Source organism: Schistocerca nitens, chromosome 3 (assembly GCF_023898315.1).
Source record: "Schistocerca nitens isolate TAMUIC-IGC-003100 chromosome 3, iqSchNite1.1, whole genome shotgun sequence".
NCBI lineage: Eukaryota > Metazoa > Arthropoda > Insecta > Orthoptera > Acrididae > Schistocerca > Schistocerca nitens.
Window position 1 is genome coordinate 256,501,309 of NC_064616.1, and position 27,077 is coordinate 256,528,385.

The following is a 27,077-nucleotide window of genomic DNA, read 5'->3' on the forward strand; positions in this document are numbered from 1 at the left end:
GCAACAGGTAGTCATCATGAGAAACTATGGCAGATGCTGTAGTGACCAGCTGTCTCTGTGTCATCAACAGGCATGCTTTTCAGCACCAGGAGAAGGCATGACAATCGCAGCACTACCCGCATCTGCAAGGTCATGTCTGTAAGTAGGCTGTGCCATTTAACTCCACTGCTACAGTATTTATGACAATGCATGTCCACAGCCAGCCAGATCAGTCACAGCCACTGAAACAGTTGTATTCAGCAACAGGTCCCAGACAGTGCAGCTGCCAACTCTGGACTGAGTCCAGCTGCCAATCTAGGACCACTTCACCTGCACCATCCTCTAGAGCAGCCACCTAGTCAACCACGAGCCTTCACCTTATTGAGCTGGGCCTCTGGGGACTCTGGCCTTGGACTTTTTCTCAGTCTTCACCTGCACCATTCTCCTGAGCTACCAGCCACTCTACTCAAGCCTTAGCCTCATCAACCATGGTCTCTGATGACTCAGAGCTTCGGACGTGGAATCGAATTATTGTAAACTTTATTACTGTGAACATCTGATAGCAGCCCAGCCTGTAGCCTGACAGCACGTAGGCATTAGACTATGACTCTCATAGCAGATGCATACTTAGAAATAGTCATCAATTAACAAAACTATCATCAGACTGTAGTACAGCAAATTACATTCAGAAGTTGCTTTTTGTGTTGTTCTATGACCAATTCAATGACAACCCATGTGGCTATCGCAGTATCTTTATTTCCACTATTCCTAATAAAGGGTGTGTTACTTGCCTACTTGGGAGCTTTTTCTTTTTATGTGCACTGTTCCCAGTCACAATATTAACTAGTCAACAGGATCCCCAATGTAACTTTGAGAATTTATCATTTAGAAGAAAAACCATGTCCTAAGAAGAGAACAATTCTGGAAAAGTCACCTTTTCAACATTAAAGAGTTTTCTCCTTCCTCTCAGATTAGATTTATGTTTTCAGCTACACACACACACACACACACACACACACACACACACACACACACACACATTTATTAATAGAGCCTTCACCTTCGTGATGGCATTTTATGAGTAACGATTCAACTAATGGTCCCTTGTGATAGCAGTTGTTATACACAGCTATATTTGCTGCAAGAATAAACCTTTTGAGGATAAACACTCATTATATTACAAGGTAGAAACAAAGAAAAAACTTGTGCTGCAAAACTTGTTACTGAGCATGTCATTTTATGCGGGAACATGGCAGTTTTACGTGATGTGCTTTGAACTATGGTTGCATAAAATACTAGTAGAAGTTGGGCTTCAATTAGCAGCTTTATGACACTACCAATCCTCAGCAAGAAACTGGGCAGTAGCCATTACCAAATGGTTTGGTACTCCAATATGCTTTGCACTGTTTGTTTTCTTATTCTGAAATGAATAGAGTACTTCTGGTGCATCACAAGCTCAATTGTGACTTGCACAAATACAGAAGCAATTGTCACCCCCAAGGGCCCTGTGTCAGTTCTGCTTACACAAAACCACACGACAAGGGTCTTTGATGGAAGCACTGTTGGAGGGTGACAATGCTTTCCCCAACACGAATACACTAACCTCCGGTGACCTAAGTTCTGCTTTGATGATAAAATCTTCTCGGGTTGACAGCCGAGTCAATGTGTTGTTTTGCAGCAACATTTCAGGAAGTTTCTTACTTGCCATCTTCAGGCAAAGTGTCAGGTTCATGTCTTGTCCGGATCTTTATAGCCGCTGGACCACGGGCATCTCTGCATCCTCGGTGCCGGTCGGGCCAATTGGCGCAGTGGCACGTGGTGGGGAGCAGCCGCGCGTGACGGGTTCTGACATTTTGTCTCAGTGCAGCCTGTTTATTCCATCCGCCGCCACCAACCTGCCTCCATCGGTGCGCTCTCGGCTCATTCTTGATAATGTGTTCCATGCACTGCTGAGTTGGAAGCCACTATCTCGATTGACCATGTTATCATTGACTCTTATCTCCACTGCCTCTTTAATAATAGAGTCCCAGAAACCTTTCACTCTACACAGTCTCTTGGTTTCTTCAAACTGAAACGTGTGTTCTTCACTGAGACTGTGCTCCGCTACCACGGATTTTTCTGTTTGTCCGAGGCGGATGCTTCTCAGATGTTCTGAGATGCATTGTGTTATGCAACACTGTGTCTGTCCGATATATTGTTTCCCACATTCACAGGAAATACTGTAAACACCCGGTGTTCTTAGACCCAATTTGTCCTTCATTGAGCCCAGCATATTTCCAATTTTTGCTGGAGGATGGATGATGGTTTTTATCTTGTTCTTCTCCAGTATCCTGGCAATCTTGGCCGTGGGCGGCCCTGCATATGGGAGGAACAGCAGACCTTTGTTGTTCTCTTCTTCCTGACGGTCCTTCTCCTCTTCTTCTTCTTCTTCTTCTTCTTCTTCTTTCCCATCTTGAGAGCACATCTAATTTGAGTTTCGGCAGTGGAGATACGGGTCACAGTGATAACCTGGTCAATTGGGATAGTGGCTTCCAACTCAGCAGGGCGTGGAACACAACATTATCAAGAATGAGACGAGCACAATGATGGAGGCAGGTTGGTGGCGGCAGATGGAATGAACAGGCCACACCGAGATGAAACGTCAGGACCCGTCGCGCACGGCTCCATAACATTATCAATTTACTTTTCCATGTCTACAAAGAATAAGTTGGTTTAGTTCTCCCTATTTCCTTTTTGATAAGAAGTCTCAGTGCCAGAACTGCCTCTCTTGTTCCCCTACCCTGTTATGGTGTCCATAACATAAAAAGATCTGTCTTAAATATGGCATCTCTCTACATATGACAGATTTAACATCTTTATTTTTATAGTTAAAACATGTTAGACCTCTGAATGGCATTAAAATACATTGTCTATGCCATGTGAGGCACACAAGTACTCTGGGTTTCAAATACAAGGTTGTAAGCTTAAAAACAACAACATCTGGAATAAAAATTTATGTTTTTATATCTACAGTCAGCAGACATCTTGATAAAAAAAAGAGCACTGTACAGGTTTGAATAACACAAGCCCTGTTCACTAGCAACTGAAATTAAAATCATTAATTAATAAACCTCACATTAACTGTCAGTTCCTATCAAATTTATCTGATTAACAATAATAGTGATGTATTAAATCTACTACCTTTAAACATGATTTCATGGATGTAATTACAACATTTAACAGATTCCCGAAGAAAGAAGAGAATAAAATCAGTTTCTAATTCTATTTTACGTAAGTAGTGCAGGGGGCGGGGGCGATTCTTACTTGTTTCCGTCACATGAAAGTGATTTAGAAGGCATTGTCCAATGGAATTAATTGTATGCCTTTGACTTCCTAAAACCCAAGAACAATTTCCATATGCCAGGATGAGGATTTTTAGAGCTTAATGTGGAACATAACTAGACAACAATTTGTCATTTTTTTATGTATAAAAACCACTGGCTGGAGTCAAAGTTTGTTAAAAAATTCAAAATTATTGGATTTGCAGTTTTTACATTCATCCATTAAGCAACCATAAAATGAAGACAGTAACTGGGTGAACACTCCTAATCATAGTTCACTGAAGCCAGGATATAACTCATGTTACTTTTAAGATTAGAGATGAAGTATTTGTAATACGCTTAGTGGATCTCAGTGGCTTGTTGGGAAAGTGTCAAACTACAAATTGCATCATCACAATTTGGATCCCTGGCCATTCCTACAATTTTAATCCGTCACTTATCACTTTTTTCACCTCAAGCAATGATTGTTGATGTGGAAAATACCGAGTTGCACCATTGTATCAATATTAAATTGTAACTCCCTCTATGACTGGCTGAGTAATTCAATTCAAAGATCAAGAAAGGCAAAGGCATACCACCTCCAACAGGACCATGCCTTGTAAAGGACTGTGATGGTTGCATGAATCTTTGGTTGACAATAATTTCACTTTATTTAATGTTAGTCATAATTTAAGAGCATAAGGTCTAGTGGCTTAACAGCCTAATTAGAAAGTTTTCAAGCTGGGACTGGGAATAATATGCACTCAAAGTTTGCAACACACATGAAATGTGCGATACAATTAGAAGGCTTTGATAGTTTAAAGAGGTGAGATGTAAGTTAAAATACTATAATAAACCAGGTTATTTACACTAATTTTTAGTGACATTCAGATTTTTTTAAAAAAGCACAATCCCGATATACACATTAAAGCTTTTATTTTATGACTGATTTAGTTGCTCTAAAATAACAATTTCTGCTGCCATAATGTAAATTCAGTAATAAATTCATGCTCAACGTGTTCTAAAACTCATTCATCTTTCATAATGCCCTTCTCATAATTCCCCCAAGTTATCCTCTGAAAGACTTTTTGAGAATGTTAATGTGAGGGTGAAGCCAAAGTCCCATACACCATCTACAACTATTCTGGTAGATGTGTGCTAGCTCTTTCTTCAGAAACCTAGTGACATTTTATTTCTTTGCCTATCAGTTTATCACATGATATATTTCATGAACTACCTATAAATGAAATCCTAATTAATCAAATAAATCATTTACTAGTGATCTTGGCTTTTTGAAGTTTTTATTCTGAGTTTATTACACTGCTGATCATCACCATTCTGGCAGACTGTCAGGAATGTATCCTAATTAATGCCTCTCATTTATGGCCACATTACCACCACAGATGATAATCTTTTCCATTAGACTTACAGATGAATAACACTATTTTCTTATAGCACTCATTTTCTTCAATACCATTATCGACACCTGCTTAAACACTTCATTTAGCAGTGACACTTTTAAACTCATTCCAAATTAAACTCTTAAGGAATTTATCTCCATCTAAAGCTATATTCTGCAGACCACCTTTTTCGAGGTGCATGGCAGAGGGTACATCCCATTATACAAATTATTAGGATTTCTTCCCGTTCCATTCCCATGTGGAGCACTGGAAGAATGATTGATTGAATGCTTCTGTGACTGCAGTAATTATTCTAATCTTATCCTCAAAACCCTATGTGAGTGATACGTACGGGATCGTAGTATATCACTAGAGTTATCATTTAAAGCCGGTTCCTGAAACTTTAATAAATTTTCTCTGGGTAGTTTTCGTCTATTTTGAAGAGTCTTCCAGTTCAGTTCCTTGAGAATCTCTGTGACACTCTCCCATGGATCAAACAAACCTATGGCCATTTGTTGTGGCTTCTCTGTATACATTCACTATCCCCTGTTACTTGTATTTGGTACAGGTCTCCCACACATTTGAGCAATAGGCTCTGAACTATTACATGAGTGATTTGTAAGCCATTTCCTTTGCAGACATATTGCATTTTCCCAGTATTCTACCAGTAAACCTAAGTCTACCACCTGCTTTACCCACGACTTAGCATATGTGATCATTGATTTCATATCCCTTCGAAGTGTTACTACCAATTGGTCAATTCTTATAGAGACTTATTATATTCATGACTCAGTAGTATCATAGTCATATGATACTATGTTTTTTTACTCTTTTTTTGTTTTGTGAACTGCAAAATTTTACATTTATGAACATTTAAAGCAAGTTTCCAACCCACCATTTTGAAATGGTATTAAGATCTGATTAAATACTGATGCCGCTTCTTTCAGATAGTACTTCATCATAAATAACTGTATAATCTGCAAAAAGCCTGATGTTACGATTAACACAGTCTGCATGGTCAATAATATACAACATGAACAGCAGGGGTCTGGACCCTTCTGCTGCTCCTGTATGTTAGAAAATTACTCATGTGGATTACATACTTTGTCTTACAACAATTATTATTTATATCATGCAACCTTGGGTTTCGCTGAGCATTCTACACAGATGTTTTATGAAAGCAGTCAAACAGAAACCAAGGGGCTTGTAACTGTTAAAACAACTTACCTCAATGAACGTTTCATACGTAGATAATAGGGCTTCCATTGCTTCTGGCAGTCTTTTCGAGAGGCTCAGAACTGTCTGAGAACTACCTGTGAAAAACAATACTCAGAATAAATGTTTATACTACAGTGTGTTACAGGAATGTTTCAGAAAAATCAGAGAAAACAAAGTATACATAACAAGAATGAATTTAAACATACAATGAATCGAAAATTATTGCCATTAATATGATAGTTCATCATGCATAGAAGTACTATTTATATTGCGGAGCAATAAAATTGTGAAACAATGAAGAATACCAAATAATGAAATTTTACTTGTGTGTGTGTGTGTGTGTGTGTGTGTGTGTGTGTGTGTGTGCGCGCAGTATAGTAGGGAGAACACATAATTTAGTCTGTAAGTGATTTGGGGGTTAACAGGGTGTGAAATTCAGTACACAGAGCTGAGACGACCTGCAGCAATAATATTGCTCTAATCCAGCTGTGCATCAAGTCAAACTTCACCCTCATATCAGGGCAGCACCAGCAACATGTGGTCTTATGTTATCTTGGTGAAAGATCATGGAGACTTCAAAGCTAAATCACAATCCCTGCCTCAACAGATCATAGATTTTTTGGTTACTGTCCAAATTAACAGGTTTGCAAACAAAAGATGACAATGTTGCCTACCTAATGGCACCCTGTACCATCACCCCAGGTGCTGGGCCAATATTATGATAATGATTGCGTGCTGGCAACATTCATTCTCCTGCTGTACGTAGACCTGGGACTCATTTGAAAATATATTGTGCCACTCCTGTGTTCAGTGTTGTCATTGGACGCACCAGCAATGGCCTGTCTCTCTTTGTTGCTGCATCAAAGGAAGCCACAATAATAGTCACTGTGCAGACAGTTTGTGATGCTCCAGATGCTATTACACTGTCCCTGTGGATACCTGTCTTGCTGCAAACAAGCGATTACCTGACTCAAGATGTAAGACATGCCTGTATGATTCTACACAATCGAATGAACAGTATGTTTGTACTTTATGGCACTAGTCGTGTGGGGCAGATGAGACCCTGCATGACACTAAGTATTCCTCTACTGAACCCTCTGATTCCATAATCACATGGCAGAATACAGCACACACTATCTTTTTGGGTGTGTGGTACCAGCCACTATCTCGACAACCACGCTATCGAATACACACGATGCCAGTTGTGCCACCCCGTTGCCTACAGCTGCCGCTGTGGCACGAAGTCACTGTCACAAATGAATGCTGCTGCCAATGAGATGCAAGCATCCCTCTCCAAAGCTCCAGCAGCAGGTATACTCTAGTTTGAACATTCATGCACTGACCCCACTGTGTGTGTTTGCCAGCTGAACACCATTTACAAACTTTCAAAGTGGCCAGGATTCAACATCATCTGAATAGACATTCTATTGAAGAGCGACAGATTTATGAATCTTTTGCATCTCTATAGATTTCTACATACAAATCTCCTGTTAGCAGCTGATGCTGCCATTACAGCAATGAAGTTATGTATTATTTTTACTATTTGATATCAGATATAGAACAAATTAATATCTGGCTTATCTGTTCACAAATAGCCTCACTCCTGTATCCATTAAAGAACCACACAGCACACAAAGAAAGTTACAACAGGGTGTAGTAATTCTGTGAAAGATATGGGAAGGCTTTCAGCGCACTATGTGAGGGACTGTTCATCACAGCAGATGCATCATTCTAAGTTCGCAGGACTGTACAGAATACATCTTTTGATGTGGAAGTAATGGTAGTTATTGAAGATATGGTATTGTTGGTTGCTGGTGGGTTTGATATATACATATCTAACTGAAGCAGATATCAATGCCAAGGGTGGTGGCTCATTTGAGGCGAAGAAGAAAGAAGAACGTGTGTCTTGGCTCTGAATCCATATTATAACCACAACCATTGCTACTACTCCATGCCTTCACCGTGCGATGAATTGGTATCTTTACTTTTAGTCCCCCATTTAAACAGCTGTTTCCTCAGTAAACCATCTGTGTGAAACATTTTCTTTAAAACTTAACATTTTGTTCGGCCAGGAAATCTTAAATGAAACTGATCATTCACACAGAATTTAAATACCTCAAGCACATTGTATTGTTTGAAGAGGGATGCTAGTAGACCAGAGGCACAATTCACAACTTGTACCCATTGAAACATCAAACAACATAGTGCTGCGAGTATGTTACAAGTAGAAAGAGGCAATTTGCTTCACGACTGAAGTTTATCTTTCTGATAATTGTATGAAAATCATGTTTACGCCATAAAATGAAATTGTTCTAGAGCCATACAACAGTTATTAATTTGTATGAAAAAGTAAACATGAATCTGAAGGTTGGTTTGAATGCTACGCTGCTTTACAAGGCACGGTCCTTTTTGAGGTGGGATGCCGTTGCCTTCCTCCAACCTTTGAACTGGCTCACCCAGCCAGTGACAGGAGCACCTACAGTTTAAGAGTAACTCCAAACCACTGGTCAACTCAGCATTTTTCACACTGACAAACAGTGCCAAAGGTAAAAAAGTGATAAGGGACAGAGTAAAATCCTAAGAGTGAGTGCAAAATGAACCCATGACCTTTGGGCTAATCTGTATACAAATTCATGAAACTCATCAATATCTGTTTCTCCATATTCCTTGTTGAATAAAACTTATCTAACAAGGAACAGAAAGAGTAGAAATATGCATGCACAATAAATGGAATATTAGCAGACTCATGTCTTATGCTTCGATAAGAACAACACTATAAAATAAAAGATATTCAAGACTTTATTAACTGTTAAAAATAATATCCATTAAAGTATGGTACATCCAAGACCTTTGACCTGTTACCTTTCACATGTCAAAGTGCACTGTGGTTCTCTCCTTTACAAGCCTTCATGTCTGTATTTAACTCTAGCTCAAGAAACGATTACTCCAGAAGCTATGGAGTTTTTCTTTGTTTTTGTAAATGCCTGTTGACAACTCTGCTCTTATGCTTCTTGGTGAGATGTCTCCTTTAATCCAAGAGTATTTACAATCTACTAGAACCTTCCTACAACACTTATACAAGTCCTTATTGTGATTTAATATCACAAAAACCTTGATAAACGAAAACAAAAATGAGAAACGTATTAGAGGAAATGCTGTACTAAGAGGATAGCTGCTTCTAAACAACTCCACACTAATGGATGGAAAACACTGCAAATTCTGGAATTTCAAAAAAATTAGCAGTTGATAGGACTGGTAAGTGTTACACAAAGATGTACAATTTATGTAAAAGCACACATTTTAAGTTAGACTCAGAATTTCTGATTTTACACACCAAAATCATTTCTCCAAATTTTGACTGGTCAAGTCAAGTCCAACAATCCAGTAATTTAATCTAACGAAGCTCAATCCACAGCTTTTATTTCATGTAAGGTCTACATATCAAAGTCTATCATACATTACATCTCAAAAACCCTCTACAGCATTGGTACGCAATGTTCACTGCAATGAAACCCACAGATTGTGTAATAGTAAAAGTGTAACACAGAAGTTGGACAGAAGGAAAGTATCAAAATTTTTATGGATTAGCATCCAAACCTACTTATATGAAAAGCACAAGATATTTTTAAGATGACTAATAAAGAATATTAGCTGGTACTGGTGGTTCTCATCAAAATTGTGCAAGATAATAAAACTCTGCAGTATCTGTGTAGTATCATTGCATTCAGATTGGTTATCTTTTTACCAGATGTGACTACACCATGCCATCCACCATAAAACATTTTTTGTACATACTGCAGCAGTTATAAGATGAACTATAACAAATGAACAACGTTCAGCAGGTCTCCGAGGATTGAAGATCTAGCCAGAGACTGTGCAGCCTGCCATCACAGCTAAGTACTCTTGTGCCAGGCTGTGGGTGTTAAATGCAGAGGACTGTATTTTGTCAGTGGCACAAGATGCACATTATATACACAGCCAGCTGCATGCTTCTGCAGTGAGCAGCCAGATGTATTTTCAAGATAAAATTGATGCAGAGGCCACAATTTTTGCAGCATAATGTCACGACGTCCAGTCTTCTGCAGAGCCTGAAAATATTCTTGTACCATGCACAATATAGCAAGGAAAGTCAAAACAACGTCTTTGGCGAATGATATTATACAAAGAGGATAATATCTTGTTATACTGAACTTTATAGATAAATATATTTGTAATACTGTTTCTCAACAGCAAAATAATTTTTTAACTCCTTAGATGTAAAAATAGTACATTGATGAAGCGTAAGTAGGTGTTGATGCAGTTCTATGCAGAAAAGAGTCTGCCTCTCAAGAAATTTTATTATGATGCTGCTGTACCCTCGCTGTTGCTCATATTCATTGCACTTGATAAGCATATTGCAATGCTTCAATTTTAAGCCTTGAAGAATGAAGTAAGTGACCACTGTCAGCTTCCTGCATTTTTTCAGCTTTAATATTACGGGGTTCACACTCTGTTCGCAGACCAGAGCTCATGGAGGAGTGGTTTTTTTTTTCCCCCCAAATTCAGCCTGGTCCAGCCTGTCTGTTCGAATATGAGCTTGGGAGCACCCACCTGCCCGTGGGGCACCACCTCTCAATGGTGGACTGTGGTTGTATTGTCTTTTATTGTATGGGGACAATGATGTGGCGAGCAACTGTACAAGTGAAGGAGCCAGACAGGGTGTGACATTACATGGAACGGCAGCTGCACTCCATATCCCACCTCGGGATCAGCTGTTTGTGAAATCACTAAGTCTACACTGTCCAGTCACATTAATGTGACTACCTGTCAAAAGACAGAATAACCCCCTTTTGCAGAGCTGACTGCCGCGAGACATGTAGGGAGAGAGTTACCAACAGGCATGTCAAGCCACACCAACTCCAGTGCTGTGGCCAGCTGCACTAGGTTTCTCGGTTGAGGATCCAAGATGCAAACAACCTGATCGAGGCAGTCCCACAGATTCTTGAATTGGTTTAAATCCGGAGAGTTTGGTGGCCAGGGGAGTACAGTAAACTCATCCTGATGCTCTTTGAACCATGCATGTTCACTGTGAGCTGTGTGACACATTACATTGTCCTGCTGGTAAAGGTCATCATGGGGATCACAAACTGCATGTAGGGGGTGAACATTGTCAATAAGGATAGATGCATATTCTGCTGATCCACTGTGCCTTCCAGAATGATGAGCTCAACCATGGAATGCTACAAAAACATTGTCCAGGCCATTAAGCTCCCTCCGGATATCAGGGTGTTTGCTTTCAACATTTCACACCATACACAGCAACGGCATCTGTCCAATACAGCATAGATTGTGATTCATCTGAGAAGGCACCTGTTGTCACTGAGGGGACATCCAGTTGGTATTGGCGAGCAAACTCCAGAATTTGTCGCCAATGAACAGTAGCCAGCACAGGTGCATGAACCAGGTGCCTGCTGCAGAGGCCCACACACAGTAACAATCACTGAATAGTCATTTCGCTGAACAGTCGTTTAGGACACACAGTCGGTAGCCCGTCAGATCATCTGGGTGGTCAGTTGCTCAACAGTTGCCCCTCTATTCGCCTGTACACATCTCTGCAACAATCATTCACCCATATCACTTATGGTCTATGGTGCACCACAGCTACCTCACTGCCAGATTTGGATAGCGCCATTTTGCCATTTGCGGTATCCTTTTAACCATGGCAGCATGTGAACAATTCACAACTAGTCATTTCAGAAATGCTTCCACCCTTGGTCTGAAAGCCTATGATCATGCCCTTTTGGATGGCAGATAAATCACAATGTTTCGGCATTACGACTACAACTGCACTCGTTTTTGCATCCCCCTACACACACTACATATCGTACACTGCTAGCGCTGCCGCCCGCCACCAGTAAATGATTATTACAAGTTGATGTCGAACATACGCGGTGGTCACGTTAATGTGGCAGGACCATGTCTTTACATTTCCTTTCTATATGAAATTGGTCATAACTTCAAATTGAACATCATAAAAATGTAACACCTGGAAAGGGATGAGATGGCTGTGTGGAAGTGGCAAGCAGAACAAAATAACATGCAACCTTTGCAGAACTAACAATTGATTTTTTTTTATTTTTTGGCGAGGCAAGTGGCATTGTATCAAGGTGATATCATGTTTGTTGCAGCAATGCACAACAAACTCTCATTGTAGGATCCTGAAGCAATGAATTCTGCTTTTTTTATTTATTTTTTATTTTATTGCGGAGAAGAGCTAGTCACCACAGTATATTCACCCCGACATGCTCATGAACCCAGCTGTATTCTTATGTAGCTTCTGTCTTTACATTTTGTGAAGAATGAGACAAATTCAAGCAACTGTAGTGCCTGTAGTTGCAAAATGTTGACTTTTTTAAGTCTAACTGCATTATAGGCAGCACATCAAAATGTTATGTGGCATATGGTACTGAACTAATGGGTATTACAACAAACTATCAAGAAGATACAAAGTGTTAGGATGAAAGTAACATATGCCGCAAGTGCCTACACAACAATGCCATCAAAACTGTTAACTTGGGACGGGACAGGAAAATTCTGCACAAATGATGAAGTAAAAAATAACATGTAATCTGTGATATTTACCTACATAATGTGAAAGCAGTATTTTTATGAAGTGTCACAAAATTTTGCATATTTCCCTGTACCTGTGTAAAAATATGGTAAAACTGGAAGGGGGTGGGGATGGGATGGGGGGAGGGGGCACAGTTTATTAATATTGGTAACTGATAGTTTTTTTATACTCATATTTGACTGACCTTCCCCCATGAACCATGGACCTTGCCGTTGGTGGGGAGGCTTGCGTGCCTCAGCGATACAGATGGCCGTACCGTAGGTGCTACCACAACGGAGGGGTATCTGTTGAGAGGCCAGACAAACATGTGGTTCCTGAAGAGGGGCAGCAGCCTTTTCAGTAGTTGCAGGGGCAACAGTCTGGATGATTGACTGATCTGGCCTTGTAACATTAACCAAAACGGCCTTGCTGTGCTGGTACTGCGAACGGCTGAAAGCAAGGGGAAACTACAGCCGTAATTTTTCCCGAGGACATGCAGCTTTACTGTATGATTAAATGATGATGGCGTCCTCTTGGGTAAAATATTCCGGAGGTAAAATAGTCCCCCATTCGGATCTCCGGGCAGACTCTACTCAAGAGGACGTCGTTATCAGGAGAAAGAAAACTGGCATTCTACAGATCGGAGCGTGGAATGTCAGATCCCTTAATCGGGCAGGTAGGTTAGAAAATTTAAAAAGGGAAATGGATAGGTTAAAGTTAGATATAGTGGGAATTAGTGAAGTTCGGTGGCAGGAGGAACAAGACTTTTGGTCAGGTGATTACAGGGTTATAAATACAAAATCAAATAGGGGTAATGCAGGAGTAGGTTTAATAATGAATAAAAAAATAGGAGTGCGGGTTAGCTACTACAAACAGCATAGTGAACGCATTATTGTGGCCAAGATAGACACAAAGCCCATGCCTACTACAGTAGTACAAGTTTATATGCCCACTAGCTCTGCAGATGATGAAGAAATTGATGAAATGTATGACGAGATAAAAGAAATTATTCAGGTAGTGAAGGGAGACGAAAATTTAATAGTCATGGGTGACTGGAATTCGTCAGTAGGAAAAGGGAGAGAAGAAAACATAGTAGGTGAATATGGATTGGGGGGAAGAAATGAAAGAGGAAGCCGCCTTGTAGAATTTTGCACAGAGCATAACTTAATCATAGCTAACACTTGGTTCAAGAATCATAAAAGAAGGTTGTATACCTGGAAGAATCCTGGAGATACTAAAAGGTATCAGATAGATTATAAAATGGTAAGACAGAGATTTAGGAACCAGGTTTTAAATTGTAAGACATTTCCAGGGGCAGATGTGGATTCTGACCACAATCTATTGGTTATGAACTGCAGATTGAAACTGAAGAAACTGCAAAAAGGTGGGAATTTAAGGAGATGGGACCTGGATAAACTGAAAGAACCAGAGGTTGTAGAGAGTTTCAGGGAGAGCATAAGGGAACAATTGACAGGAATGGGGGAAAGAAATACAGTAGAAGAAGAATGGTTAGCTCTGAGGGATGAAGTAGTGAAGGCAGCAGAGGATCAAGTAGGTAAAAAGACGAGGGCTAATAGAAATCCTTGGGTGACAGAAGAAATATTGAATTTAATTGATGAAAGGAGAAAATATAAAAATGCAGTAAATGAAGCAGGCAAAAGGGAATACAAACGTCTCAGAAATGAGATCGACAGAAAGTGCAAAATGGCTAAGCAGGGATGGCTAGAGCACAAATGTAAGGATGTAGAGGCTTGTCTCACTAGGGTTAAGATAGATACTGCCTACAGGAAAATTAAAGAGACCTTTGGAGAGAAGAGAACCACTTGTATGAATATCAAGAGCTCAGATGGCAACCCAGTTCTAAGCAAAGAAGGGAAGGCAGAAAGGTGGAAGGAGTATATAGAGGGTTTATACAAGGGCGATGTGCTTGAGGACAATATTATGGAAATGGAAGAGGATGTAGATGAAGATGAAATGGGAGATAAGATACTGCGTGAAGAGTTTGACAGAGCACTGAAAGACCTGAGTCAAAACAAGGCCCTCGGAGTAGACAACATTCCATTAGAACTACTGATGGCCTTGGGAGAGCCAGTCATGACAAAACTCTACCATCTGGTGAGCAAGATGTATGAGACAGGCGAAATACCCAAAGAAAGCAGGTGTTGACAGATGTGAAAATTACCGAACTATCAGTTTAATAAGTCACAGCTGCAAAATACTAACGCGAATTCTTTACAGACGAATGGAAAAACTGGTAGAAGCGGACCTCGGGGAAGATCAGTTTGGATTCCGTAGAAATGTTGGAACACGTGAGGCAATACTAACCTTACGACTTATCTTAGAAGAAAGATTAAGAAAAGGCAAACCTACGTTTCTAGCATTTGTAGACTTAGAGAAAGCTTTTGACAATGTTAACTGGAATACTCTCTTTCAAATTCTGAAGGTGGCAGGGGTAAAATACAGGGAGCGAAAGGCTATTTACAATTTGTACAGAAACCAGATGGCAGTTATAAGAGTCGAGGGGCATGAAAGGGAAGCAGTGGTTGGGAAAGGAGTGAGAGAGGGTTGTAGCCTCTCCCCGATGTTATTCAATCTGTATATTGAGCAAGCAGTAAAGGAAACAAAAGAAAAATTCGGAGTAGGTATTAAAATTCATGGAGAAGAAGTAAAAACTTTGAGGTTCGCCGATGACATTGTAATTCTGTCAGAGACAGCAAAGGACTTGGAAGAGCAGTTGAACGGAATGGACAGTGTCTTGATAGGAGGATATAAGATGAACATCAACAAAAGCAAAACGAGGATAATGGAATGTAGTCAAATTAAATCGGGTGATGCTGAGGGGATTAGTTTAGGAAATGAGACACTTAAAGTAGTAAAGGAGTTTTGCTATTTAGGGAGCAAAATAACTGATGATGGTCGAAGTAGAGAGGATATAAAATGTAGACTGGCAATGGCTAGGAAATCGTTTCTGAAGAAGAGAAGTTTGTTAACATCGGCTATAGATTTAAGTGTCAGGAAGTCGTTTCTGAAAGTATTTGTATGGAGTGTAGCCATGTATGGAAGTGAAACATGGACGATAACCAGTTTGGACAAGAAGAGAATAGAAGCTTTCGAAATGTGGTGCTACAGAAGAATGCTGAAGATAAGGTGGGTAGATCACATAACTAATGAGGAGGTATTGAATAGGATTGGGGAGAAGAGAAGTTTGTGGCACAACTTGACTAGAAGAAGGGATCGGTTGGTAGGACATGTTTTGAGGCATCAAGGGATCACAAATTTAGCATTGGAGGGCAGCGTGGAGGGTAAAAATCGTAGAGGGAGACCAAGAGATCAATACACTAAGCAGATTCAGAAGGATGTAGGTTGCAGTAGGTACTGGGAGATGAAGAAGCTTGCACAGGATAGAGTAGCATGGAGAGCTGCATCAAACCAGTCTCAGGACTGAAGACCACCACAACAACAACAACAACAACAACAACAACATTTGACTGACTATTCTTCTCAACTTTGTAGAATCTGGATTGGTTTCTTGCACAAAGAACTATGGCTCTAAATGCAACATCAAATGAGAATACCCTACTTGCAGTGATCTCTGTTCCAGTAACAATTTGTCACCGACTTATTTTCTGACACTTTCGCACAACGTATGGTAAAAAACATTTAATGCAGTGCCTCAACCTACATATTTTTGTAGCACAAAAGCATATTTATGAGAAGTATCAAACACAGCCCTTTAGTCATGTAAACACATAAATCAACAGTGTCTGATTGCCTTTCAACCTAACCCAGATCCCAGTGTACGCAATCGGTCACCATCACCACAAGCATCAGTCATAAAATAGAAAAACTAATATTTAATAAATACTGAAATAAACATTCTCAGTTTCTACACCAGAAACACGTTTGCATGACGTCACGTGTTCTGTGCTCTGATTGGCATAGATGCAAACTAAGAGGTGTCATATTAATGTCCGTACTTTTAAAGTTTAAGTGCCGTATTTGATGAGTTTCTGATGTATATTGCACCCTACAAAAATGTGCAGTTTAACTGATGCACCACATTAATGAACTTCCGAAACTGTGCCTTTCTGGAGCAACTTGTTATGCAAAAATATGGATAAAACCATTACCTATATTCCAGGTTCAAAGTGAAGATTGTTTCATTTTTGGGTTTAATATATATACTGAAAAAACGTCAAATCTCATGGACGAAATGAGAAAACAACAGACCTCAAGATTAGAGATAAATATACTTTTATTACTACCACGCAAATAGTTTAAATCAAACAATGGAAAATCCAGGATGGAATGTAACAATATAATGAAAAGGATAGTTGCTATTCACCATATAGTGAAGAGGCTGAGTCACAGAAAGGCATAACAAAAAGACTGTCAGAGAATTATCTTTCTGCCAACAAGACCTTTGCCACTGTGGTCACGTATGTGCAAATTGCGTATGCGGGAGTGCGTTCGTGTGCGTGTGCTTGTGTGTATGTTGTCTATTTTTGACAAAGGCCTTGTTGGCCAAAAGCTAACCTTACGACAGTCTTTTTTCTTCTGCCTTTCCGCGACTCAGCATCTCCACTATAAGGAAATGGTTTAGATTTAGACAATGTAAAATTAGAACTGGAAGTGACTCAGTTTATGTTTTTGTTGTGCAGTTCATCTTCTGCAACAGTAATGTGCAAAATGTTCATGAATTTGAATTGCAGCATCAAAAAACCTTTGATTGGTTAATCCAGTTACCACGAATGCATGTATGGGCTGACTGTCTTTTAGTTTCAGCAGCTGTGGGTTCTTTTGATTTTACTGTGCACTAGTACATAAACAGTGCAAACATTAAATTGCTTCTGCAATACATTCAGTAATCTCAACATCTGTTTCACTGATCCTGAAGAATACATACCATATCATAACCAGTATGTGGAATGCATTATCAACTAAATAATATGCTCAACAAAGCTGTGCACTGAATTGTTTCTTTTTGCATTGCTGACTATTTCAAGTTCTGGGTAATGCCTCATTTAAGTAAGTTTGCAGCACAAACCTTGTCTCATCTACCAAAATATGAAACAGGGATGCCTGTACTAGGCAATGGCTTCAAATGCAGATTACTTTTACATCAATGAATTCATTAATAAAATGATGAACTCACAAAAAATAGCACTTTAACTGGGATGCAAATAACATCCTATACCAACTACCCTTATAAGAATGAGCAGGGGGAAAAAATAGAAAGCAAATCAGTTTTATTACGGTACTATGATGAAGTGTTTTCCTCCTATATATACGAGACAGTTCAGATATCCTCAACACTCTGAAACTCTTAAGAGGAGTTGTTCACTTCTGTTATAAGAGTGGATAAAGGCTTTGGCTGTAGAACATTAAAAATTGCCAAGCCTATTTGTTTCACAATTTCAGAGAGATTCCAACGTACAAATCAATAAGAAAAACTATTGTCTTGTGACTGCCACCTGGAAAAAAAACATAAAATTATTCTGTTGTTGTTGTTGTTGTGGTCTTCAGTCCTGAGACTGGTTTGATGCAGCTCTCCATGCTACTCTATCCTGTGCAAGCTTCTTCATCTCCCAGTACCTACTGCAACCTACATCCTTCTGAATCTGCTTAGTGTATTGATCTCTTGGTCTCCCTCTACGATTTTTACCCTCCACGCTGCCCTCCAATGCTAAATTTGTGATCCCTTGATGCCTCAAAACATGTCCTACCAACCGATCCCTTCTTCTAGTCAAGTTGTGCCACAAACTTCTCTTCTCTCCAATCCTATTCAATATCTCCTCATTAGTTACGTGATCTACCCACCTTATCTTCAGCATTCTTCTGTAGCACCACATTTCGAAAGCTTCTATTCTCTTCTTGTCCAAACTAGTTATCGTCCATGTCTCACTTCCATACATGGCTACACTCCATACAAATACTTTCAGAAACGACTTCCTGACACCTAAATCTATACTCGATGTTAACAAATTTCTCTTCTTCAGAAACGCTTTCCTTGCCATTGCCAGTCTACATTTTATATCCTCTCTACTTCGACCATCATCGGTTATTTTACTCCCTAAATAGCAAAACTCCTTTACTACTTTAAGTGTCTCATTTCCTAATCTAATTCCCTCAGCATCACCCGACTTAATTTGACTACATTCCATTATCCTCATTTTGCTTTTGTTGATGTTCATCTTATATCCTCCTTTCAAGACACTGTCCATTCCGTTCAACTGCTCTTCCAAGTCCTTTGCTGTCTCTGACAGAATTACAATGTCATCGGCGAACCTCGAAGTTTTTACTTCTTCTCCATGAATTTTAATACCTACTCCGAATTTTTCTTTTGTTTCCTTTACTGCTTGCTCAATATACAGATTGAATAACATCGGGGAGAGGCTACAACCCTGTCTCACTCCTTTCCCAACCACTGCTTCCCTTTCATGCCCCTCGACTCTTATAACTGCCATCTGGTTTCTGTACAAATTGTAAATAGCCTTTCGCTCCCTGTATTTTACCCCTGCCACCTTCAGAATTTGAAAGAGTATTCCAGTCAACATTGTCAAAAGCTTTCTCTAAGTCTACAAATGCTAGAAACGTAGGTTTGCCTTTTCTTAATCTTTCTTCCAAGATAAGTCGTAAGGTCAGTATTGCCTCACGTGTTCCAACATTCCTACGAAATCCAAACTGATCTTCCCCGAGGTCAGCTTCTACCAGTTTTTCCATTCGTCTGTAAAGAATTCGCGTTAGTATTTTGCAGCTGTGACTTATTAAACTGATAGTTCGGTAATTTTCACATCTGTCAACACCTGCTTTCTTTGGGATTGGAATTATTATATTCTTCTTGAAGTCTGTGGGTATTTCGCCTGTCTCATACATCGTGCTCACCAGATGGTAGAGTTTTGTCACGACTGGCTCTCCCGAGGCCATCAGTAGTTCTAATGGAATGTTGTCTACTCCCGGGGCCTTGTTTCGACTCAGGTCTTTCAGTGCTCTGTCAAACTCTTCACGCAGTATCTTATCTCCCATTTCGTCTTCATCTACATCCTCTTCCATTTCCATAATATTGTCCTCAAGTACATCTCCCTTGTATAAACCCTCTATATACTCCTTCCACCTTTCTACCTTCCCTTCTTTGCTTAGAACTGGGTTTCCATCTGAGCTCTTGATATTCATAGAAGTGGTTCTCTTCTCTCCAAAGGTCTCTTTAATTTTCCTGTAGGCAGTATCTATCTTACCCCTAGTGAGACAAGCCTCTACATCCTTACATTTGTCCTCTAGCCATCCCTGCTTAGCCATTTTGCACTTCCTGTCGATCTCATTTTTGAGACGTTTGTATTCCTTTTTGCCTGCTTCATTTACTGCATTTTTATATTTTCTCCTTTCATCAATTAAATTCAATATTTCTTCTGTTACCCAAGGATTTCTATTAGCCCTCGTCTTTTTACCTACTTGATCGTCTGCTGCCTTCACCACTTCATCCCTCAGAGCTACCCATTCTTCTTCTACTGTATTTCTTTCCCCCATTCCTGTCAATTGTTCCCTTATGCTCTCCCTGAAACTCTCTACAACCTCTGGTTCTTTCAGTTTATCCAGGTCCCATCTCCTTAAATTCCCACCTTTTTGCAGTTTCTTCAGTTTCAATCTGCAGTTCATAACCAATAGATTGTGGTCAGAATCCACATCTGCCCCTGGAAATGTCTTACAATTTAAAACCTGGTTCCTAAATCTCTGTCTTACCATTATATAATCTATCTGAGACCTGTCAGTATCTCCTGGCTTCTTCCATGTATACAGCCTCCTTTCATGATTCTTGAACCAAGTGTTAGCTATGATTAAGTTATGCTCTGTGCAAAATTCTACAAGGCGGCTTCCTCTTTCATTCCTTCCCCCCAATCCATATTCACCTACTATGTTTCCTTCTCTCCCTTTTCCTACTGACGAATTCCAGTCACCCATGACTATTAAATTTTCGTCTCCCTTCACTACCTGAATAATTTCTTTTATCTCGTCATACATTTCATCAATTTCTTCATCATCTGCAGAGCTAGTTGGCATATAAACTTGTACTACTGTAGTAGGCATGGGCTTTGTGTCTATCTTGGCCACAATAATGCGTTCACTATGCTGTTTGTAGTAGCTAACCCGCACTCCTATTTTTTTTATTCATTATTAAACCTATTCCTGCATTACCCCTATTTGATTTTGTACTTATAACCCTGTAATCACCTGACCAAAAGTCTTGTTCCTCCTGCCACCGAACTTCACTAATTCCCACTATATCTAACTTTAACCTATCCATTTCCCTTTTTAAATTTTCTAACCTACCTGCCCGATTAAGTGATCTGACATTCCACGCTCCGATCCGTAGAACGCCAGTTTTCTTTCTCCTGATAACGACGTCCTCTTGAGTAGTCCCCGCCCGGAGATCCGAATGGGGGACTATTTTACCTCCGGAATATTTTACCCAAGAGGACGCCATCATCATTTTATCATACAGTAGAGCTGCATGTCCTCGGGAAAAATTACGGCTGTAGTTTCCCCTTGCTTTCAGCCGTTCGCAGTACCAGCACAGCAAGGCCGTTTTGGTTAATGTTGCAAGGCCAGATCAGTCAATCATCCAGACTGTTGCCCCTTCAACTACTGAAAAGGCTGCTGCCCCTCTTCAGGAACCACATGTTTGTCTGGCCTCTCAACAGATACCCCTCCGTTGTGGTTGCACCTACGGTACGGCCATCTGTATCGCTGAGGCACGCAAGCCTCCCCACCAACGGCAAGGTCCATGGTTCATAGGGGGGAAAATTATTCTAATAAAACTAAAAGAAAACCATGCCATGGGCCACCATGCAAAGCCGCATTCTGTCTTATTGACAAATACAGAAGCTACAGTGACGTTCACTTTTGACAAGTGCAAAAAGAGAAAAATTACACTTTCTGATTTTCCTTCTTTTGTAGTTACAGTTCTATAGCTAAATGGTAGTTTCTAGTGCTAGCCTGTGTACATTACAGTCTGATCAGATTGCAATGCACAATATATTCTATCAAAATGTCTACAACTGATTTCAGCAGAAACAACTGACAACAGGAAGTTCACACTTCTAAAATTAACTGTAATTTTAAAACAAAAGCATCTTATACATTACAGTAGGAATAATTTGACATTTCTTCACTTACTTTCAAGTGTTTTAACACTTCTGAGATTCATTTCCTGGTCATCAGTCTGAGTACCTTGTGAGTGTCTCCCACATTCTGTATCACATACTCTGCATGTAGCTAACTTCAGAAGCTGAAAATCAAACACCACTGTTAACAGAACAGTAAAGAATGGTGCATTCTACAGTTACTACCCTATTACTTTTTACATACATTGCTCATAGTTTATGTAAGACTTTGCAACAATGTGAAAATGGAGTTGACTGCAAAGTTGCACACGAGTTAACTTACCTGAACGGCATAATTTGCAGAGCAGAAACATGCATCTAAAAAAAGAGTAAAATACTACACTACTGGTGCAGATCTTCAAGTCAGTACCAGGTCAATACAGTTAATATGCACAAAATATAAACAGTAACACTCAAGTTTTAAATCATTTCTTCTTTTCTTCTAAATTGATAGACATATCAGTCAGAAAAAAGGGGTCAGAACTGTTGCACTTATCTGAAGACTATTCAGTTAGTAATTCCTGGGGAAAAAATAATACTGTGTTAGGGCGGCCAACAAATATGACACTAAATTACGTAGTCAACAAGAATTAGAATGCCATTAACAGTAGGTACCAAAAAGCCCATCAAGTATCGAACTTATTATATAATAAAAAAATCAAGTCTTGATTGTAAAACAGAATATAATATAATTTATTAGCAGTGACAAGTTTCAATCTATACAGAGTTGCAGACCATAACATAACTGAAAATTTAGCTTTGGTTTTCTTAGAGAGAGATCATATGTCAACGGTATACAGGAAAGAGACATACATTACAATAAAATTCGAAGTACTTATACCCTTCAGGGATCCACAGAGGCACTAGAGGCACTGAACAGAACCGCACTGTATGCTGCAAGGCACATTCATCAACTACTGAATACTGTAAAAGTGCTACAGAATATTCATCCACCACCTAACACATGACTAAAAAAAGGCCCCAATGAGAATAAATTACAATGGTATCATATATAGTTACATCAAGAAATAACACTGAGTAAATTAAAAAGTTGAACATTTTTAAGTAAGACAAAACACATCAATACTAATTGTGTTGTTATACATTAAACACATTTTAACAATATAACATAATTAACAAAAAGGACAACCAATAGAAAAAGGTTACTGTAACCACAACTACCACCTGTGGCCAATGCATGAAAATAATGAACACTGGAGTCTTTGTAAAGGAAACGAGACATCAATACAAAGATGTAACGAAACAATGGCAGCAGTCACCAGACAAATGGCCTCAGACCACCGATGAAACCTGTCTATGGCGGAGCAGTCACACATCCACATACACAGTGACAACAGGAGCTGTCAGTTGTCAAGGAGATCAAAGCATCAATATATGGCAATATAATGCCCATTGCCACGGAGATGGCCAGCCTGAAGCTTAACAAGAGAAGATATTTTGCCTCTAGATGACATCGGTCACCATAGGGATGAAAGGTATCAAATTATTGACATGGCATGGTAATATAGATCCATTTATAGTGAAATACCATACCAAAGGGCCAGCTATAAACAGCAATATTGCATATAAATGTTTAAAAACTCGTGAGAAAGGAAAATTAAATTTAAAAATTCATTGGCAATGCCAGTAATATAATTGGCAAAATTTAAAATAGAAGATATATAAGACTAGAAAAAATATTCAATTTCAAAGCATAGTATAGGAACTAAAATATTTCATTATTTCCTCTTTTATGCTACGAGGTTACAGATTTTTTAAGTCTCATCCTTCTTTTTATTGCACTTTTTGTCAATTATATTACTGGCTTTTGTCAATTAACTTTTAAATTTAATTTTCCTTTTTCATCAGTTATTAAATAATAATATAAAATGTTACCAGCTTACAGCTGGCCATAAGGTATAATATTTTACTAGAAATGGACCCACATAGGTACGATATGTCATTAATTTACATCTTTCATCCCCATTGCGACAGATGGCATCTAGTGCCAAAATTTGATCCCCATTGTGACAGATGGCATCTAGTGCCAAAATATCATACCCAAAGACATACATTTCTTGTTTAACTTCGAGCCGGCTATTTTCATGGCAACGTTTGCTGTATCGGCATACATCGATGCTTTCGCCTCCATGGTGACTGGTGGTGTCCCTATCACTGCATCTCTGGACTGATTTCTGCACTGTCACAGGCACATTTCATCATTGAAGTTGAAACCACTCATCTCCACGATGACTGGTGGAATTGTTTGGATACATCTTTGCATTAATTTCCAGTTTCCTACAGTCACTGATCAAGGCTACGGTCTATTATTTTCACATATTGCCCACACATGGCAGTTCTGGTCACTGTAACCATTTTCTATTGGTTGTCCAATTTATTCCTTCCACTTTATTATTTAAATGTGTTTAATGCATAACACAATGAATAGTGATGTGTTTCACCCCAATTATATTTCCCAGCCTTTTAATTTACTCATTATTATTTATCAGTGTAATTCTGTATGATACCATCATATTTTCTTCTCACTAGGATCTTCTGTGATCATGGGCTAAATGGTGGGTGGAGCTTCACCTTTTTACTCTATTCAGCAGTCGATAAATGTGCCTCCTGGAATACAGTTCAGCTCTGCTCTGCACCTCTGCAGATCACGGAAGAGTATAAATGTCTTCAATTTTATTTTAATGTATATTGCCTTTTCTGTATACTGTTAGTACAAGGGTTATTATACAAGTACGGTATGATTGGTCGCAAAATGGAAACCATACTGAAAATCAAAAATGTTTCATTTGTACCAGTTAACTACACCTTCCAGCTCCTCACCTACACTAAGTCACCGTTCCAACTTACAAGTGAATGGTCCAATAAGACATGTTGAAACCTACCCTGAAATTGTTTACCCAGGAAGAAGACAATGAAAGAAATGCATTGCCAAAATTTTAACTGCTAAGGGGTACTGCAAGTATTTTGTAAAAAATGTTGAAGTTACACACTTTTGCCAGGTGAAGAACAACTTATAACAGCGGTTTGTACAGCCCTGCCCAGCTAGCATGCGACTCTGCGAATCACTAACACAGCGCCGCATAGCAGAATTATCCAGAGTTCACAGACACCAATTTTAAGCACCTAAAGCCTGGTTTACAATGGAGCAAATGGAAGGGAACACGAGTGAATGAGCATTTGCAGAAAATTCACTGCCATTCACTTGTATATGGGTAAAATTGTTTATACTACAGGAAATGGAAGAGAACACGAGGTAGCGAACATTGCCTATGAATGCTGTGTTATTAGTTTTTAGTTTACGGAGCTAATATTCGGCATACAGGATACAACTCTATCTTGTAAGAGCCACAATGTGAAATGTTGCTATTCAGTGAGGATTATTTTGTATGGCGAGTATAGTGTTCTTGACAGAGTATGCAAAATGGCGCAGGGAAACAAGAATTTAAATGTCTCAATTTGTATGAAAGCGTGACATGCGTGGAGAGTGTGCACTTTACACAGAATTGCATCTCCATCTCTCCTTAGCACTGGTCCAAAATTTTCCTCATATGTAGGCTGCCATTTTTCCCTGGCTTCTCATTACCATTGAGGGGAAATTTATAAACAGAACACTAATTACTGATGTTGAGCATCATCTCAAGAGGTGACACAGCTAACGTTTCCACTATGCGTGTAAGGTCTAATGGTCATATTCTTTTTTTTATTCCTCCTTAAAACAAAAATGGTCTAGTGGCAAACTGCATGCTTCTGATGCAGAGAGCGCGGGATTAAATCCCATTCAGCCCACAACTTTTTCACTATGATTTTGAACCAACCATTAACTTTTCACAGATGTTGTAGTGGCCATGAAAGACATGTGGTTCGAATTCCACATTACCTGCAGGTCTCCATTTTCTGATTAGGTAACTGGGGAAGCTTAGGGACATGTAAGTAACTGCAGTGGCATCCAGTTGAAAAACCTGCAAGAGGCCTACCGGGTAGACCAGACAGAATCCTCTTGCTCGTGCTTGTTAGCTTATTTGCTCCAGTGAAAACCTGGCTTAAACTATACAAACATTCTTTTGGAATAACTTAATATCCACAGTTCAATTCCTGCACATGTAATTCTAATAAAAGTGGCTAGTAGAGAAAAAAAAATTATGGCTGTTTTTCATGTCCATCAATGAGGACTTGTAATTTGTCGAAATCAAATGTGTCATGCAGTACTACATTTTATAACAATTCCTGTAGGCCATTCTTACAATAATGTTTGAATGTTGTACATTTGACTATCAGTGAAACAGTTCTTTGTTTATAGCCTGTAGTCGTCACAAAAATGTAAAGTGTCTATTGAATGACAGAAACAAACATTTTTCTTGCACCAGGCACACCGGACAAAGGAAAAATTGATGCAGCCAGGCACTTCACAGTAACCACTAGTTTTATTTAGATAGAACTGGGATGGTGTCAGAAATGGTCCTGGCCATTGTTCTGCATATTGCGCTGCATACCAGGCATACTTTGTCAAATTCGAAAAGCATGGTGAAGAAAACTGGTAATGCACAAATGACTGAAACTTAAGAATACTCTTCTGCTGATAAACCTGAAATGAGAGAGAGGTATCAGAAATTATGCTGTCTGATAATTTCCTGAAAAATGCTTTCCACTGCCAAAAAAATTCTTTATCAAGAGGTCAAATCACACTAGTAGTTCCAGGCAGAATCCACATTACATCTACAGACTTTTCGTCGTCATCCACAAAAACAGAGGCATTGTTCTGTCCAGACCATGAATCCAACAAAACCAATGAATTAGTTTCTGTGGCTGGTAGGAATACCTTTCGAATGAAATGTTGAAAATATTTCTTTCCAATTTTTCCAGATTTTGATACGCCGATTACAAGATTTTTGCCCCTTGGTTCTTGTAAGATGTGTGTTCTAAAAAGAGGTCTGATGGCCAGTAGTTCAGTGTAACGCTCCTTCAGTCCACGTCTTCTGCGCGTATAATCTGCCTCAGTACCCTTTAAGGAACTTATGTACTGGTCCTTGTGTTTTATTATTGTATTATTTACTACAATACCTTGTAATGCCTACATTAAAGGTTATATATGTCTAGTTAATAGTTCTGGTCACTTTCTGGAATAAATCTAGCAGTGTAGTGTAATTTTTGGTACTAATTTGCCTTGTGGTTCTTGAAGACAGACATACATCTGTAGAAACAGTAAACCACTCATACTTATCACTGGCATTATCGTATATAATTTGTCACTGCATTCGTTGATTGGGCAACCGACTCGGCCTTCCCCCCCCCCACCCCCCCCCCCCCCGAAATGATGAAGTGCAGTGTGCACGCATGCAGTTCTTTCAGGAAATCTGACTCATCAGCACTATAAACAGCAGTTGTGGGGATAAAGCAAGTTTCATCTTTACGTCAG

General features: G+C 39.4%; 1 protein-coding gene across 5 annotated transcripts in view; it reads right to left on the minus strand.

Moving 5' to 3' along the window:
- LOC126248226 (uncharacterized) overlaps window positions 1–27,077 on the minus strand; it is a 170,632-nt gene that overhangs the window by 33,901 nt on the left and 109,654 nt on the right. For all 5 annotated transcript variants that reach the window (XM_049949052.1, XM_049949051.1, XM_049949053.1 and 2 more), the window contains 2 exons: window positions 21,657–21,768; window positions 5,906–5,991 (listed from right to left, as the gene is read on the minus strand). In XM_049949052.1, coding sequence (XP_049805009.1) covers window positions 5,906–5,991; window positions 21,657–21,768 — 198 coding nt within the window. The remainder of the gene's footprint in view (window positions 1–5,905; window positions 5,992–21,656; window positions 21,769–27,077) is intronic.